Here is a 19,366-nt window from a genome sequence, read left to right on the forward strand (position 1 = left end):
TCAATATTTTCTATACAACACTGAATATATGAAAATATGCACACTATTTATAATTATTACCTTATTTTTAAAAAATGAAAATTACAAGATCCATACACACATACATACATACATATGTTAAGCTTATACAGTGCTTAGCATAAATGAACACACCCATGCTAAAGTTGACTAAAAAAAGGAATTAAAAAAAAAAAATCTAGAAAGAAAGAAAGAAAGAAAGAAGCTTTCATTTTGTTTGGGCGCAGTACCAAACTTTTTCACTAGATGACAACCAGACTCTATTACTTCCCATATAAGGTCTGCTCCATTTCCATATGTGGTTTGAGTGATCTGAACCATTAATTCCACAATTTATGAAATAGACATCCTATTCAGAAGTAGTGAGGGAAGTTTGGCTGATTTTGATATGAATTCAACCTCTAATAAACAAAAAGAACATGCCAAGGGAACTTTATCAGGATGCAGAGTGCCCTGGATCCATGAAATATGTAAAATAGAAAATAAAAAATAAAAATCTGCTTGCTCTATGGGAATTTAACATATAGGGGTGTCCTGACTTACTGTATGCCCTCTGTATTTTAAGGAATAACATTTATTTATTTATGATACATTATTCATTCATAAAAAAAATTGGTGTCCTTAAAAGCTGTAATTTTCCTCATTTTTTTAATTAAGTGTTATATTAACGATAAAGGGTGCCATGTGCATAGTATTTCGCCGTTTTGTCATATAGCGTCACATTTGACGCTAAAGGATGAGAACGGGCTCGGATTAGTATGGTGTTCCTAATAATCCTTTAGGTGAGTGGTGTATATATATATATATATATATACATAACAAACTTAGGCTGTTTTATTCTGAAAGTTTTTAATTGACATAATTTCACATTTTTATGATTAACTGCATTAACTCACTAGCTCCTCTGGGTTCAGTTTTAATTATTCTTATAAAGCCAGTCATCATGTTAAGACATTTTGAGATCAATGATCAGCTAAATACTAATCACTTTATCCCAATAATCCCCATTATTGGACACTTTCACTCATGACCTACACGGACTGAGAATAGAGCATATCTGCAAAGGCATCAGACAGTAACTCAAACTTTTGCTGCCTGTGGGGGTGCATTTACACCACTAGATGTCATAAGACACCTGCCATATCAACATAACTAAGGCCCTGTCCCAAATGGCACACTTTATAGTAATATACACTTGCTGTCCTTGTGGACTTACTGTACAATGGTCTCCAATGGCCTCTTCTCAATTCGAAGGTCATCTCAATTCTCTATTTGCACTGTGAGGAGAGAGGAAGCTTCCTGAGGAATCATGAGTGAGGTGCACATGTCCTTCCCTCACACCCTAAGGGAGTCCTCCTAAGACACAAGGAAAGGAAACAAGGGTAGGAAACCAGGATGCACAAATAAGAAATGAGAAGCACCCAGGGTGTCGAAGTTGTCTCATGTCATGAATGCCCCATTTGAAGTCGATGTGCGCCATATCAATACATACTTTAGCCTAGCCCTCACTCAAGACTTTGACCCCACAGTCATAGCGCCATTGTCACACAATTGCGGAATAGAAGGAAGACTGCATGTGTTTATGGCGCCATTTGGGACGAGGCCAAAAGTGCACTCATAAGCTGTGTCCCAACTCAGATGCAGTCTGTGAAGGTCAGACAGCGTTGTTAAATCTGTGACGATCTAGCATACAGAGGATTGTTCACTGGTGCGCAATGAATCTTGGGATAGGTGACTGCAAAGGATCCGCTCATTCTATCCTTGGGAAACGAAGGACGCATTTGTAGGACACAAGGAGCCTTCGAATTGGGACAACCTTAGTCACACCGCTGTGAAGCATTCAACCTTCGAATGCCGCCTCCGAATAGTCGATTAACCTGACTCCTGGTCATGAGAGAGAGTTTTTTTCTATACCTTTGTTTGAAAGGTTTATAAATGTTCTTGAATGTATTATTCATCTAATTATTTTTTTGTGTAATAAAGTGACAGTGTAGGTAAAACTAGTGCATATCCCTCCATTTTTATTATACTCAAAACTGAGCGGCAGATGAGCCAATCGTTGATTTGGGGTTGACCTGAAAAAAAGATCTTGACGGCACAGAATTCTCAAGGCCTATATTGCTTTGGAGAGCCAGAGACAAATCAAGGAAGTGAAACTCAGAGAGCCATTTTTGTACAATTATACAAATTTACAAATTTTATTTCGGAGTTCTTTATGAAACTACGCAAATTTAAACACACATCATCCATGTCATTATTCACTGCTGTCTCTTACACACACCCTCACACAGATAGAACAAAAGAAGACACAAATCCTTAAAGCTACACTGTGTGATTTTTACCCCCATCTAGTGGTGAAAAGGTATATGACCATCCAGTGAATATTTCGATTTCGTTTTAATTCCTACGGTGGCCAATGTAGTCCAAGATTAGCATGGCTTCCAGTTCGACCTCGTCCATGAGTGTTAACTCAAACGTAAACGCGAAAGGCGAAGCTTGAATTAACGGGTATGTCCCTCTTTGGTTAATGTACTTTCAAGATGGAGGGGCAACATGGAGACCGACATTAGAACCCCTTACCCGTATGTATTTTCAATGGCATATTATTCACTCACGAGAATACTTTATCACTTGAACGAAGTAAATATACATTAATGAGCACATATATTTTTGAAAGAACTAAGTGTTTTTATCTAAGAATAAACTAAAAGAGTTACACAGTGTAGCTTTAAGGAGCGAGTAGAGTGCAGGATGAGTTTCCGGGTTCTCCCAGACCCACGGGACATGAACTGAGGGGGAAGTGCAACAAGTCAGGGGATCACTTACTTTCACTATTCAGCTTTATAAAACTATTCATCAGATGAAGGGTCTATATAAGCACAGGCAAAGTTGATGGCAGATTCCACATTATATCAATAACAAATGTGATTGTTTTTCGTAAATCGGAGATGAATCATGGAACTCCAATTTTAAGTAAACGATCAAGAACGGACTGCAATTTGCACGTTTAGATGTTAAACCTAGTTCACACTACATGATTTTAAGCCCGATTTGAAAATAGTTGAGCTCGCCGACAGATCAGGGTGTTATCGCATGCAAATCGCGGGGGGATTAGTGGGCGATGAACACTCGCCAATCTTTAAGTATGAAAGAGCCAACAACGCATCAAAGTCGCTCGCAGACGTCTCACAGACGCGTCGCTGAGCGCAGAAAAATATCTAGCATGCTAGATATCCAAAACTCACATGATTCAACCTCAGTGATGTCATGAGCTACAGCCAATCAGAGCAAGGCATGGGTTGAGGTCAGTTTTCTTGTTTTGCGTCATTTACAGTTATCGCGCAATTTTTCGTGACAAAACGTGGTTTTTAGACAAGATAGAATCATTGGGTGAGTTGTTGTCAACTGGTGTAGTGCGTTACCTCCTGTTGCGGATCAATCACGTTGTGTCGCGTGGAGTGAACAGCTCAACAACTTGAACACTCCTGATTTCACTGAGAGAAAGGCATGTAGTGTGAACCGCACAGTTCAGCCCGACGTTTTAAAATCATGTAGTGTGTGAACTAGGCTTTACCAGAGATGACGCCAAGGCCTAAAACGTACATAAATGCTGCTATCTAAGCAAGCTTGATTTTTATTTCACACAAATACTCGTTGCATTCTCAGCGTTGCCACAAGGGGCACTACAGGCTATAGCCAAAATGTGCATTAACTGTCTTCTTCTATGGTCAGTTTTCTCTGTCAGGTAAACAAAAGTTATGGCAGAAAGTTTGAGGAGATTCTGAGTATCTCAGTTTAATAGCATAAGGTGAAGGCTGCGTACATAAAGGTGGCATCTGGCTGTGTCCGGAATCGCCCTCTTTATCCTTGTAGTGTACATATTTGAGGGGACAGCATTTGCAGTGGTGTCTGAGGCCCTGTTTACACGGAGAGAAAACGCAGATATTTCCCTGCGGATTGGCCTCTCGTTTACACGAAAACACCGTTTTTAATCACAGAAAACGATTATTTCGAAAAACTCCGGCCAAAGTGGAGATTTCTGAAAACGCCGATTATGTGTTGTCGTGTGAACTGGGAGAAACGGCGTTTTAGGTTCTCTGTTGTCGATTCTGAGGATTCTGATTGGCATGCATGGCTTTATCCTTCTCCCTACACTGCCGCCAATAGGTTTGGCATAGTTATGATGGCGCTCGACGGTGTATTTATGCGGGTGTGTGAACGATGTCATTTTTGAAAACGGAGAGGGGGAAAATATTCGTTTCGCTAAATAGCCGGCTTTGTGTAAACGTGGCCTTAAAAACGCTCCACCACCGCGTTCCCGTGTAAACGGTAAACGGTAAAAACACAAAAGTCTGCGTGACAGTGAAGGTTGTACACAGGCGCGCGGACTTGGTGTTGTTGTGTGGCAGTGCTTCACGTTGCCACCTAGCTGTCTGGAGTGCATACTACATTGAATTTCACACTCTTTTGCATCACCATATGCACGCGGATTTCTTACCAAAAACGCTCGTCTAAACGCAGAATAAAAAGTGATAACGCGACGCCACTTTTGCGTTTTCTCTTCAGAATCGTTTCCGTGTAAACATAGCCTGAAACCATAGACACGAGTGTCGCACCAAATGATTTCTCGCGTTTCACCAGAAGATGGAATCTGTAGTACTTTGTTCAGTACTTTGCTAAATTTTTCCATTCACTCCTTTAAGTGGACTAATGTAGGGAGAATGAGAGCAGAGACCTTAGTCAAGGGTAGGCGCCATGTTGAATTTAAAGACTTACAGTATACCTTACTGTAAAGGTAGTAGTGTATGTAAGATTTTGTCTATTTAACTTTACTTCCATGCCTCACAACCTTGTTTTCATTCCTGTCCAAAAATGAAATATGGCGCTCCTCAGCCATTTGTAGATGGATTCTCCTGAAAAGTGTAAACATTATGACTACTATCTATCTGTTAGTTTGACCAATGGCAGATAGGTTCCTTGTATGTGTAAATGAAGCTCTTTCTGATTCTGAGAAGTGTTTATGGGAAAAGTGACTGATAATACAGTTATACGTATTTTTCTAACTGCATTTGGTGATGTTAGTGGCACTTCAGCTTTAAGAACTGCGTGAAGGACATGACTGGTGTTGACCATGCTTCCCGAGAGTATGATCCTGACCTAAACCTCTTAGAAAACCATTTATTCAACCTGGGCAATCCAATTCTGAACTCAATATTTCTGGCCATCCGATGATTTTGGAGCGGCTGGATCAAGTGAAACCAATGAGCAGCAGTTATTTTGTGAGAGTTGCCAGACCTGCATTAGATCTGGTTCCTGGTTGAGTTTGCTATGGTTTAGTTTTCCTTAATCATCACTGATGTAGCCAACCCACATCTGGATATATATATTTTTCTATTTTCACAACTGGGAAAACTACTGAGAAACCCATTGATTTGGAGCCTCTGATAACGCTGAAGGATGAAGGGTGTGTTTTTGTCCATGGGCACTTGTGCATCTTATCCATCAGTGAACATTCTCCATTTAAGGCACCAGACCTCAAGAGTTGCAAAGTATTTAAGAGCTGTCTTTGTGGTCCTCAGCTCGGCAATATTAATTGACCTCTTCTTGCTAGCGCTTAGCCTTAAACACAAAACCGAAGCCAGCAATTCTCCCTGCGCTCATACTTGAGCTTACAATTGTATGATATTAAATAATCAGAACACTCATACCATATTAAATTAAGAAAATACACTGCAGATCATATTGCTTGTGTGTTATTACGATTAAGATTGTCCAAAGGATGCATTCCTCCGCTAATCAATATAGAAGAAATATCAAACCCGAGAAGACGATGATCATGCATTTGTTTAGTTTCAACGTGTGACAACACAACCCTGTTTGTGAACTTTGTGACGTGGCATCAAATTCAGTTTAAAGTGAGTCTGGCTTCAAGAAGAGTCGGATGATTCACATTGAACCAAAGCTGTGATTTTTGTGATTGTGACGTTTGAAGATGAGAGCGATCTCTTAGCAGAAGGACGTCCTGATATCTCCCGGATGATCCACTCAATTCTGAGCAATGCCACAATAGTGAGTGTCAGATTAAGCCCTTGATGAAGCTGGTGTCCAAGTGGACGATGAGTATGCGGAGGAAGGACATCTCTTTCCGCGTGTTTTCAAAGATGATTCGAGGATCGTCAGACTGGCAGCGCAGGCAGTTTGGAGCCATGACCATCGCCAGGTTATTCACATCCATCTTAGTCCTACTCACATTCACCGGCTGAGCGAAGACCTGCGACGAGAGAAAGACGTGGCGTTGAAACATCTACTGTTATTGTGCAGAACAGGACGGGGGTGTGCTCATGTAGCAGGACGGTACCTGTAAGAAGTTGATGAAGTAGCAGAGCACGAGTCTGTTGAGCTCTGGGAGGGACTGAACCACACGGATGGCTGCATCGGGGTCTTCATAGTGACTGATGCACTGCTTATAGAAGCTCTGAGGAATCACCGGCTCCTCCAGCTCCCTGTACCACAACTTCAGCAGAGACGCTGGCAGAGGGAGAGATTTAACATCTATGTGCTGCCTTCAGACATATTCACACTCACATTAAAACACATGCGCAATTTTATAGTGGATAGACCATTCAGTTAACAAGCGGGTTACTGGACATGTTGGCCTGCCTTTAAAACACAATGAAATGAGGAACGATTTGATTTCCTAACTGTTACAGAAACATAATTTGCTAATTGCTAGTTCGTCCTGCCCATTACTCCCAACACTTGTTTCATTGGACAAAAATTTGTTTAATATTTTTGGTTTGTTTTTCGAGATAACTCAATTTTTTTTATCTACAAAAAATGTATTTAGACAACTTTTAGCAGAACATTAGCATTTACAGTAGATACTAAGGACTAGAGCCAGACCAATTTATCGGACGGCCGATATTATCGGCCGATATTAGGCATTTTCCAATCTATCGGTATCGGCAGTTATAATGGCCGATAAATGACTATTTCAAAAAGAAATTAAAAACGGACGAAACACTTCAACCATGTCATGAGTGTTGGAGTTGTATAGTTTGTCCACCAGAGGGCACTCTACACCGTCCCTGTTGGCAACACTGCTGGTCCCTGTTGGTAACGCGCCACACATGTATAGCAATGTAGGGACTAATTATTATTTTATTTATCAGAACTTTAATATATTTTGATGTTCTGTTGTGACAATAAAAGAAACAAGTTTCTTTTTAAAATGCATTATCATATTATTTCAGTTAAAACTCATAAATAACTACATTAAATAACTAATGTTAGTGAAATCTGCTAGTATTTTTTTGCGCGTTTCTCGAAAAAATGTTTAAAAAAAAAATATCGGCCGATATATCGGAATATCGGATTTTAAAACCAACAAATATTTGTATCAGTATCAGCCTTCAAAATCCTTTATCGGTTGGGCTCTACTAAGGACTAAACAGCCGATAGTGTATTATCGACTAAAAGTGTGCCGAAAGACATACTTTTTGTAGGCTGAATTTCCCAGTGACAACAGTCTGACAGAAACTGAAAATCGAAAACTAACCAAAATAAACACATTGAATATTGTGTCTATTCTCTCTCTAACAGGGTATTTTGTTTTGTTTTGACCCAATGGAATCACCAAATGAATCATGGCTAATTAATTCAATATATCATTATAAAGGTCTGACAGACCAGCCCCATTCTCATCCCAAGGCTTCATATACTGACGCTTTTGACATTTCGTCTACATCCAACGCACATTGATTGCACCCTTTAGCATCAATATGAGACACAGATATATATGGGCCAGAAGGCGCCTCCTAGTGGTCTAACCCTAACACTACCCCAGACCTAAACCTACCCATAACCGAACAAAGCTAAAGGGTGCCATGCGCGTTGGATTTAGAAGAAATTTCAAAAGTGCCCTAGGATGAGAACGAGTTGGACAGACTCACTTTCTCCAAGTAAATGCTGAGTTATTGACACACACATGTGAACGTTTCCATATGTTCTCACCTGGGACATTGGGATCTGAGAGGCTTTCGGGAATTCTCCACTGCTCCACCTGCAGCTTGAGAGCGTTCACCTCATCAATATCCCCAGGAACTCTACAAGATGAAGACCACAACAGCTGATTGATACACTTATTCATCTTAATATTACCCTAAATTCTGCCATGTGACCTTCTAAATCATATATATGACAAATGGAACAGCCTCAAATCCTGAGGACCTTATGGACACGCACACAATAAAAGACGCATCAAGTGAACCATCAGGGACCAGGTTGTTTGAGTAACTTGTAACACTAGACCACAAGGTGGAGCCAATTTGACACTTATGATTTTATAACAGTGCTGTCACATACAGGATTTAAAGGAGTAGGTCACTTTAAAAAAAAACTTTTGCTGATAATTTACTCACCCCAATGTCAGCCAAAGGGACCATTTGAGCTTATAAAACTTAAACTTAGTTTTTTGTTGTTGTTTTTTAAATGAGTGATCATTTCGCTTGATAAGACCCTTATTCATCGTCTGGACTTGTTTAAAGCCCTTTCAACAGTTTGCAGTTTGCACTGAAATTCTCATTTGGACCTTGAACCGTTTGGTTCCCATTGAAGTCCATTATATGGAGAAAAATCCTGGAATGTTTTCATCAAAAACCTTAATTTTTTTTTTCGACTGATGAAAGAAAGACATGGACATCTTGGATGACATTGGGGTGAGTAAATTATCAGCAAAGGTTTTTTTTAAAAGTGAACTACTCCTTTAATGAAAGCATGTCCCCATTACAGTGAGTGTGTACTGTGCACACACTTTTCCTCTGAAGTACCCTCGCACTTGATAGGGAATAAGACAATTGAAGTGTGCACAGTAGAGGTCTCATATTCATAAGAAGAAAGCCCTATTGAACAAGGAACACATAATGGCTACAGGGGGAAGAAAAGAAAAACATCAGGAATAGACTTCCATCACTGATGAAGAGGGATATTGAAGGAATGAGATATGGCCATGTAGTTTAGTAATTAGACCAAGAAGAACGGACTTTGCAATATACGAGACACCTGAGAGCATGATAAGCCCCGTTTCCTGGTCTCACCTAAAGATGCCCTCGGTCTGGGCTCCACTCAGGGCCAGCACATACTGGGAGAGCTGGACCTGCACCCAGGGCAGTCTCCTGTCGGGGAACAGCTCGCTCTGCCTCTCCATGATCTCCTCCAGAGCGCTGCCGAAAAGAGACGGGGTCACGATGGCGTTCCGGCCGTGGTCGAGCTCCTCCAGAGTGGGCTTCCTCAGACCCTACAGACAGAACAAGGCACACGCTTCAATCACAGGTACAATATATTGCAATCTGACTAAATTGAAATCAGTCTTCTCTGATTAATAAATAGTTCAAAAGAACAGCATTTATTTGAAATGGGATTTTTTTTGTTGTAACCACGTAAAAGTCTTGTCACATTTGATCAGTTTGCATCCTTGCTGAATAAAAATAACAATTTCTTGCTTAAAAAAAACTTACTGACCCCAAACTTTTGAACTGGAGTACAGATATTAGAGATTTAAAACAATATTCTAATTATCAGCCAATACTGTATATTTAATCTTAATGCTCATTTTTTCCATTTAAATCTAAATACATCATCTAATTCTCACTTCAAGTTAATCTCTGAAAACAGTGATAATTTAATTATCACTTTATTACATGTAAAATGTAAAAATCTTTATTACATCTCAATTTTTTTATGTATTAAATGTTTTTATGACTTTTTAATATCATTTTTATTTGAAAAAAAATATCAAATGATTTAAATATTTTGTATTTTTTTAAATCCATCATCTAATTCTCACTTCAAATTAATCTCTGTAAACAGTGATAATTTAATTACACCGTTAAATGTAATCTTTATTACATCTCCATTTTTATGCATTAAATGTTTTTTTACGACTTTTTAATATCATTTTTATTTGAAAAAAAAAAAATCAAACGATTTAAATATTTTGTATTTTTTTTAAATCCATCATCTAATTCTCACTTAAAGTTAATCTCTGAAAACAGTAATAATTTAATTACACCATTAAAATGTAATCTTTAGTACATCACAATTTTTTTAATGCATTAAATGTTTTTTTTATAATTTTAATATCATTTTTATTCTGAAAAAAATGATCAAATGATTTAAATATTTTGTATTTTTGAAATACATCATCTAATTCTAATCTCTGAAAACAGCGATAATTTAATTACACCGTTAAATATAATCTTTATTACATCTCAATTTTTCTATGCATTAAATGTTTTTACGACTTTTTAATATCATTTTTATTTGAAAAAAAAAAAATCAAGCGATTTAAATATTTTGTATTTTTTAAATCCATCATCTAATTCTCACTTAAAGTTAATCTCTGAAAACAGTGATAATTTAATAACACCATTAAATGTAATCTTTAGTACATCTCATTTTTTTTTAATGCATTAAATGTTTTTTTTTTTTTTTAATAATTTTAATATCATTTTTATTTGAAAAAAAAATAAAATCAAACGATTTAAATATTTTGTATTTTTTTTATTTATTTACGACATCTCATCATTTTAATATAGGTAATTTATTGGTTATTGGACATGGGTAAAATTTCAATATCAGTGCATCCTTAATATAAACTAATTTATAGTGCTTTTGCTGTACTTTTGTGTAATTTTTGGAACTTGGCAGTCTGTGGTCACTATAAGCTTTCACTGCATGAAAAAAAAAAGGAAGAAAGTGTGGGAAACAGCATGGGGATTAATGATGACTGAATCTTCCTTACTGGCTGAATTATTCCAGTACAAAACAGCATCAGGTTTTGAATGTCAACCAGCCACTGACACAAAGCATCTGTGGATCAGACTGTGTGTTTCCCTCATGACTATGTGGGACAGACGGACACTATCTCAACCGTAACACAATATGGAACAACAGCGGCGAGTGGGATAATGTGTAGCGGTGTTAAAAATAGCCCACCCAGTAAAAGCGTTGGAGACTGAGGTGGGACGGCTGATTACAGGGTGGGACTGGTGAAAGGACAAATAGGCCAAGGAGGAAACAACTTCTGCTAGTGCCAGTACCAGTGAAACGTGTGCGTGGACGAGGCTTACAGCAGGGCCTGGGGGGGTTGTTGTAACCTTTTCTTCGTAGTTTGGGTTAGTGGATTAGTAATTCTCATGGTGTGCTCCTTAAGGCCGGGTGATTTGATTGCTCACAGATGTGACCAATTTTAGACGGCTGTGCCATATACTGCTTCTTTTGACCACTTGGAGACTCATGGTTTCGATCTAACAGCAGTGCTGGCATCTACAAATAAACAAAACTCCCAGGAAAAACTGTTTGCAATTATCATTCGACATCACATGTGTCTGGTGTGACCATATTAGAAGTCAGTGAGTCAAAGCTGCAATCAAGAACTGATTAAGAACCATTGCCTGCCTATTGAAATTATGTTTGACGTTGGATGCAGATCAGGGCGGATGGCAATTTTTGGTAGATTTACAATTTGGGCCGTTATGTTAAAGGAGTAGTTCACTTTTAAAAAAACTTTTGCTGATAATTTACTCACCCCCATTTCATCCAAGATCTCCATGTCTTTCTTTCTTCAGTCGAAAAGAAATTAAGGTTTTTGATGAAAGCATTCCAGGATTTTCTCCATATAATGGACTTCAATGGGAACCAAACGGTTCAAGGTCCAAATGAGAGTTTCAGTGGAGCTTCAGAGGGCTTTAAATGATTCCAGACGATGAATAAGGGTCTTATCTAGCGAAACGATCAGTCATTTTTTTAAAAAAATATCAAAGTTTAAGTTTTATAAGCTCAAATGCTCACCTTGCTCTGTTCTGTGATCTGTGTCCTGTTCGAACTCGTTCATCAAAATGAACAAATCTTTTTTCGAGTCATTTGGTTCATTCAACGAACAAAATGAATGAAATGACTCGGAAAAAGATTTGTTCATTTTGATGAACGAGTTCGAACAGGAGAGTCACGAACGAGCATCACAGAGCAGAGCAAGGCGAGCATTTGAGCTTATAAAAATTAAACTTTGATATTTTTTTTAAAAATTGACTGATCGTTTCGCTTGATAAGACCCTTATTCATCGCCTGCTGTCGTTTAAAGCCCTTTGAAGCTGCACCGAAACTCTCATTTGGACCTTGAACCGTTTGGTTCCCAATGAAGTCCATTATATGGAAAAAAAATCCTGGAATGTTTTCATCAAAAACCTTAATTTCTTTTCGACTGAAGAAAGAAAGACATGGACATCTTGGATGACATGGGGGTGAGTAAATTATCAGCAAAAGTTTTTTTTTTTAAAGTAAACTACTCCTAACTGATCATGTGGTCGATAAGCGATAGCATGGCTAATATTAAAATTCAATACTATTTTGTCTAAATATAAAGTTAAAACAAAACACTAAAAATCAATCATTATAAAAGTGAATGTAAGCATCACAACATTATAATGTATTGAATGAAAAATGTATAAATTTATGGTCATTTAAATCTAAAAATAGGGAAATGAGCAAATAAATCCAACATCTATTGATATCAATAAAATAATTCATTAATTAAAAAACTAACTAATAATAATAATAAAAAAAACCTCTTACCTTCTTGCCCCCAGTAATGGCCACCTTTTGCAGCTTACGGTAGCAGTACTTGGCGTAAATGCTGATAGGAAGACCTGTCAAAGAAAATCAATATACAATATTACTGACCAGTGACAAATGCAAGTTGTTGTTTTTGTGCAGTTTGGCTTGTGAACGAATCCTCTTGTAAGACTTGTATCAAAGTCCTGAGCATAAAATTCTTTCCAAAAGGCCGAGAAAGGCTTTCATATGGCTTTTCAATCATGAAATCATCAAATTATCTGACCATTATAGGTTTTTGTAGCAGTAAATGAAGAGGTATCATATTAATCACAAGTTCAATATAGAGTACCACAAGGCTCGGTACTAGGACCGTTTTCCAGCTTAACCCCGTAATGCTGCTTTGAAACAATCTCTATTCTATTAAGCGCTATATAGATAAAGGTGACTTGACAAAGAGAGACAGAGACAACGAATGAGGCATAAGTGCCGTGCAAGTGTCAGCTAGTCGATCCAGAACCTGACGGAGTCTAACAGTGAAGATCAGCTTCAGTGACTCATATGCAGATAAGTGTTTTCCAGCAGCTAAAAACTGAAACCCTCATTCTGGCTAAACATGACTGTGAACGTTTTGAGTGAGATAAGAACGTTTCCTCGCAGCTACAAGGTACATGAGGCGTGAAGTTTAACTGTTACAGGAAACCGGCCTTTAATGTACTAATGGAATCTGCCATCCACGCCAAGCCAGATGAAATATCACTCACACTGATATTAACGTGAAACCGATACAGCTACTAGTGATGCTGGCTAATATGTACTGATCTTTATGATTTACACAACAGAGTTAGGTGCTATCGGTTTCATTAAACTCTCACACCGCGGTTCCCTCCCTTGTTTCTCCTTGGAACGTGACTCATTCTTTGGCTGAACAACCTTAGGAGGTTATGTGGGTCTGAAAAAGATTTACAGCGAACAGGTGACTGAGGTTTGCCTGTGCTGACGGTAGACGCAGAGAGGCTTCAGGGCTCTTCACAGCCATTACTCACAGAAACACACAGAGGAGACAAGGGAGAAACAGTTGTATATGGGAAAAAGACAAAATGCTCGTTATATGAAAACAAAACGTGCATTCTATGTTCAAGTTATCAGCTGAAATAACGTAATAACTATGACCTCTATGCAAAGTTTAACACTCACACATTTGACATGCCCTGTGATAGGACAGTTGATGGATTATGCTGTCAAATGAAACAAGGAAAGATATAATATTTGCATGTGTGCAGGAGAAACGGTCTGAACGCGTCTTGTCCAAACTCATCATCAAACATGGAGAAAATAAGGTTTTTAGCACTTTTTACTAAAATCTTGAGGTTTAAGGGGAAAGAGGCTTCTTCACAAAACGTGTGAGAATGTTGTAAAAGTCAACGTTTCCTGATATCAGACTTGACAGGAGCAGGTGGGTCTGCCATCATGCACAACCTGTGAATCACAAAGACGGTGAGATTTACAGCTCTTGACTCGTGTGTGTGTGTATGAAGCTGTAAACTCATGTTAAACAAGCAGGTCAAGAATCTGTCTCACCTCTCTGTGACCCTTCTCCACCTTCAACAATTTTTATTCTTTCATATTGTTTTTTTTAAGCAACATTTTGAACAAAAACCTGCATTCTTGTAAAAGACGACATCCGAATCACATTTAGAACGGTGATCAAAGCATGGAGTAGATCGAGTCCATCAACACCGCCAAAGTTTCTCAGTCCTATCCTCTTCCTGGGTCGACATTTCAGTCGGTGATGTTAGGCAGTTTTGATTTATATGATGTTTAATGTCTGATGATCATATTATTTTACATGTGCGTAATCAGCAGTGCTTCTATCGCTTGTTTCTGCTGCTTATTACCCTGGAGATTCAGTACTCATTCAGAAGACTTAAAAATGTGTAATTTTTGTCAGTGTAGGCTTTTTCTTGTGAACTTTTTGTTTTCAATGCATTTTCCTTTGCATAGTAAAATAAAACATAGCTATTTTTACAAAATTATTTTCTCAGATAAATACCTTAATCTTAGTGTTTTGTTGTTCCCTCATATTTTTTATAGATATATAATCGCGATTATTCAACAGCTCTAATATATATATATATATATCTATTAGAGCTGTCGAATAATCGCGAATAATCGCGATTAATCGCATCCAAAATAAAAGTTTGTGTTTACATAATATATGTTGGTGCACCGTGTATAATTATTTTGTATATATATAAATACACACACATGCATGTATATTTAAGAAACTAATATTATTTATATATAAAATATGTATATTTGTATATAACATAAATAATATTTCAATCTATATACAGTATATACATGAAAATATTTCTTAAATATATACAAGCATGTGTGTGTATTTATTTATTTTAAATAATTATACACAGTGCAGTGCACCCACACATATTATGTAAACACAAACTTTTATTCTGGATGCGATTAATCGCGATTAATCGTTTGATAGCTCTAATATATATATATATATATATATATATATTCCTTATTTTGATGGTTTATTCGAACTTGTAGGCTAATGTTAAAGGAGCTGTATGTAAGAAATTTATTTCAAATAATCAAAAAAATGGCCCTGATATGTCACTAGACATTTAGAAATCATGTTCATTTCAAATACTTATATCACTGACAACAGTAGTCCAGCCAGGATATTTTCATTTAAAAAGTGAAGTTGCAGGCCTCAACTGTCATGTTGGGTTTTAGTCTGATGCTCCACCCTCCGCCGATCTACCAATCACGAAGTCAGTAGTGTTGCAGCATTCGGGTTGCCAGCTCTGCTCTAGTTTACCACAGCTGCCGATAGAAACGTGTGGGATAAAAAAAAAATGTTGGATCCTGCAGACTATCTGGCAACCTCGAGTCAGGGGGGAGGGGGAGGGGATACACCGCTCTACAGCAATTTGAAACTGATTGCAGTACCAGTTTTGGCCACAATCTTACATACAGCTCCTTTAACAGATACAAAAAAATAAATAAATAAAAAAAACTTCAGGATCTTTTGATGAATAGAAAGAAAGTTAGTTATAAATAGCATTTTTTTTGTAACATTATAAATTTGAATACTGCCACTTTTTAAATAAAAACAAATGACCCCAAACTTTGAAAAGTATATATACACATAGTTCTGACTTTAAATTCTGATTGGATGAGCCACATTTAATATTTTTTAATAAAATGCAATAAAAAAAGAACATATTAATGTGGGAAGTACTAACAGCTAACGTCTTACGTTGAGCCCTACAACACTCTTAATAACAAGTTCTTCCTCTTGTTTGGGACACGTCCCACAGTATATTTTCACATTCCTCCATGTTTCTTTGTCATACTTGTGTAAATAACATAAAGATAACCTGCCTCATCATATATACTCCTAAGGTATATACAGCCGGATCTCTATTTGTCAGGGTTATTCCTCTTTCTTTTGATCACTCTGCTCTTCACATCCTCTCATTCTCTCCATTATGAGTGTCATTTTGTGAATGTGTACTGCATCTAATCCTTCAGTTAAACACACTTTTATCATCAGCCTCGTGTAGATAAAGAACGGCAGTTTGAACACTTCAACAAAACCCATTAGAAAGGAAACGTGCTGATATGAGGACTGTTTTGCATACGAACAGTGCCAATGTTGCAACGGCGCTTCTTTGAGCAAATAAAGGGCGTTTTTTTCCCCCTTCCCACAAGAGGCAGGAGGAGGCCACACCCCACATCCTGAAACAACAGTGAGAGGGTAAAAGGGCATTACTAAAATAGAAAAACAGTGCCACATCATATAATAAAGTCCTCTGAGAGTGTCTATTCTCTTTCAAAAGGGCCCCTGAACTACGGCCCTTCCCACAATGCCATCTCCTGGGGGACACGGTGCTGGTACATAGCTGGTGAGGCCCTGCAACGCTCTCAAAAATAAAAGGGTTTTGCCACAGAAGAACCACTCAGTGAACGGTTCTTAAAAGAACCATTTTATCCCCAATATAAAGAACCTTTAGAGCAGTGAAAAGGTTCCATGAATGTTATATATTCTTTCTGCCACACTATAACATTCCCAGCATGCATCTGAGCGAGCCACAGTCCGAGAGCAGGAAGGTGCAAAGGTGTCACTTGGAATGTTCCAATCCAGCCGAAACAATTCTTCGGATTACTAAAGTAAACCGGCAACAACACATTAGTCAGTTCGTGAGAAGTGTTAAGTTGTTTCCTTTGTACTTTCCATAGTTGTTTCCTATGTTCTTTCCATACACCAGAACAGGGGCGTCCAAATTCGGCCGTGGAGGGCTACTGTTCTGTATGGTTTATCTCCAACTTGACTCGAAATACTTGTCTGGAAATTTCTAAAAAGACCTAGATTAGCTGGTTCAGGTGTGTTTAATTGGAGTTGGAGCTAAACTCTACAGGAATTAGAAAATCCATTGTTTTCTGGCTTAATCGTAGCTTATCACTCTTACATTCACTGATGCCACCATAAGTCCTCCCACAAATCCTGTATCCTTGTGAAAGACTGTGATCTTGTTTATTGTAGGGCAGTGACACATAAAACCAAGTCTGTTGCAAACCAACAGAAAACCAACATTGAAACCAAAGGACAACCAATGGACTTCATTGGGAACCAAACGGTTCAAAGTCCAAATGAGAGTTTCAGTGCAGCTTCAAAGGGCTTTAAACGATTCCAGACGATGAATTATCAAGCAAAATGATCGGTCATTTAAAAAATAAATAACAAAGTTTAAGTTTAAAAGCACAAATGCACGCCTTGCTCTGTTCTGTGACGACCGTTCGTGACTTTCCTGTTCATCAAAATGAACTCGTTCATCAAAATGAACAAATATTTTTTTCGAGTCATGACTCGAAGGGTCCTAGATAAGACCCTTATTCATCGTCTGCTGTCGTTTAAAGCCCTTTGAAGCTGCACTGAAACTCTCATTTGGACCTTGAACCATTTGGTTCCCAATGAAGTCCATTATATGGAGAAAATCCTGGGATGTTTTCATCAAAAACCTTAATTTCTTTTCGACTGAAGAAAGAAAGACGTGGACATCTTGGATGACATGGGGGTGAGTAAATTATCAGCAATTTTATTTTTTTTTAAAAGTGAACTACTCCTTTACCATTTAAGCTAAGGTTATGAGCTCTGGGACATGTGCAATCGAATATTCTAGCATATCTGATCTACAGTAAAGCTTCATCAGTCATTATAATTTGTGATGTTATAAATAACACAATGACATAAACAGAGGAAAGTCATAAAATGTTGAGTAAGGGTCAACGATTATCAACCATGGTGGTTTGGATATAACATACCCTGTCCCTGAATGATTAAAAATTGCTTTTAAAATCACTTAAGTGGACACCAGAGCCAGATATAAAATGCAGTCTGCTAACTGTCGACCAATGAGTGTTTCTGAACTCCCCGCTGAGTTTCACACTGTCATGCATCAGGCAGTGCAATGATTTGAAAGTCAGTTTTAGAGTAGCAAAAAAATGACGAAATAGACTGGAAAGAAAAGTCCAGCGCTAAAGAGTCACATGTGAAACAAAAGTTAAAGAACTAGAGAACAGAGCTGTTCTGGTGGCAAAGTTTGTTCAAATCCACCAAAAGTTGATCCATGAACTCATCACTATCTCATGAAGCAAGATACTTCATGTTGCTCCTGGTGGATTGTCCCTATAATAGGCGTTCAGAACTAAATAATATCTTGGTAATGATTATATTTTAGCCTTGCACTCCCACCTCAAACAATGACAGTGGCCATTACTAGCAATGAGCACTTGTCTCGTGTAGCACTGCCCCGTGAAGACAACACACAGTGTAATTAACCAAGGCCGGGCTGGATCTGCACCATTAAAAGCCCACGCAGAGCTGTCTTTGTTTTGGAGTGTGTGTGTGAGGAGTATAAAAGAGGTATAAAAGAACAGAGTTAAGTTGGATGCCAGCCACTGAGGGTGTAACCTGATAAAAATGTCCCACTCTCCGCTTTTTGTCTGTTCCTCTTTCTCTTTCCATCTCCTATCACACTCGCTTCAAGACTGAAAGACATTCTCAGGATCTTTGTTGCCTTTCCAGCATCAAACTCTCTCTCTCTCTCTGCCTGAGAAGTCTGGAAGCGGGCCAGGGAAGCGTGGGAGTTGTAGTATGTCTTGTTGCTTAAAGCTTTAATCTTGCCTCTAAAAGAGAGAGTGAGAATGGGAGAGAGGAGGGGGAAACTCCTCTTCTGTGCCGGGCCAGCTGCTCTTTCTCTGAGTCGTCCTCCTCCGCTAGCGGACCCAAAGCATCATTAACACTCTCCCTCAGCCAAACCTGTTACCAGGAAGATTCCCTTATTGTACGCCAAATCCCCTTGACACTGTATGCGAGTGGGTGTGTTTGGGAGCCTGTCTTTCCGTTAAAGATAAAAATGCTTTGGCTTCCCTTACAGCACATGAAAAACAACATCCAACGTCATTCACAACATAACTTCTGTAATGTATTGTAACTCATCCATCAGGGTTTATGCATTAATAACCTAACCTAACTTAACCTAACCAAACCCAACCCAACCTAACCCAATATAACCCAACCTAACCCAACCCAACCCAACCTAACCTAAGCCAACCTAACCCAACCCAACCCAACTCAACCTAACCTAACCCAACCCAACCCAACCTAATCCAAACTAACCTAACCCAACCCAAACTAATCTAATCT

At 38.3% G+C, this 19,366-nt stretch overlaps 1 protein-coding gene across 4 annotated transcripts in view; it reads right to left on the reverse strand.

Annotated features, from left to right (window-relative positions):
* Positions 1 to 2,184: 2,184 nt before the first annotated feature.
* The window catches only part of arhgap46b (Rho GTPase activating protein 46b), a 92,938-nt gene continuing 75,756 nt past the window's right edge, over positions 2,185 to 19,366 (reverse strand). For all 4 annotated transcript variants that reach the window (XM_039658335.2, XM_089124171.1, XM_089124170.1 and 1 more), the window contains 5 exons: positions 12,649 to 12,722; positions 9,114 to 9,313; positions 8,032 to 8,123; positions 6,377 to 6,546; positions 2,185 to 6,289 (listed from right to left, as the gene is read on the reverse strand). In XM_039658335.2, coding sequence (XP_039514269.2) covers positions 6,095 to 6,289; positions 6,377 to 6,546; positions 8,032 to 8,123; positions 9,114 to 9,313; positions 12,649 to 12,722 — 731 coding nt within the window. In that variant the 3' untranslated portion in view covers positions 2,185 to 6,094. The remainder of the gene's footprint in view (positions 6,290 to 6,376; positions 6,547 to 8,031; positions 8,124 to 9,113; positions 9,314 to 12,648; positions 12,723 to 19,366) is intronic.

This window comes from Pimephales promelas, chromosome 20, assembly GCF_988280905.1.
Source record: "Pimephales promelas chromosome 20, fPimPro1.hap1.1, whole genome shotgun sequence".
Taxonomy (NCBI): domain Eukaryota; kingdom Metazoa; phylum Chordata; class Actinopteri; order Cypriniformes; family Leuciscidae; genus Pimephales; species Pimephales promelas.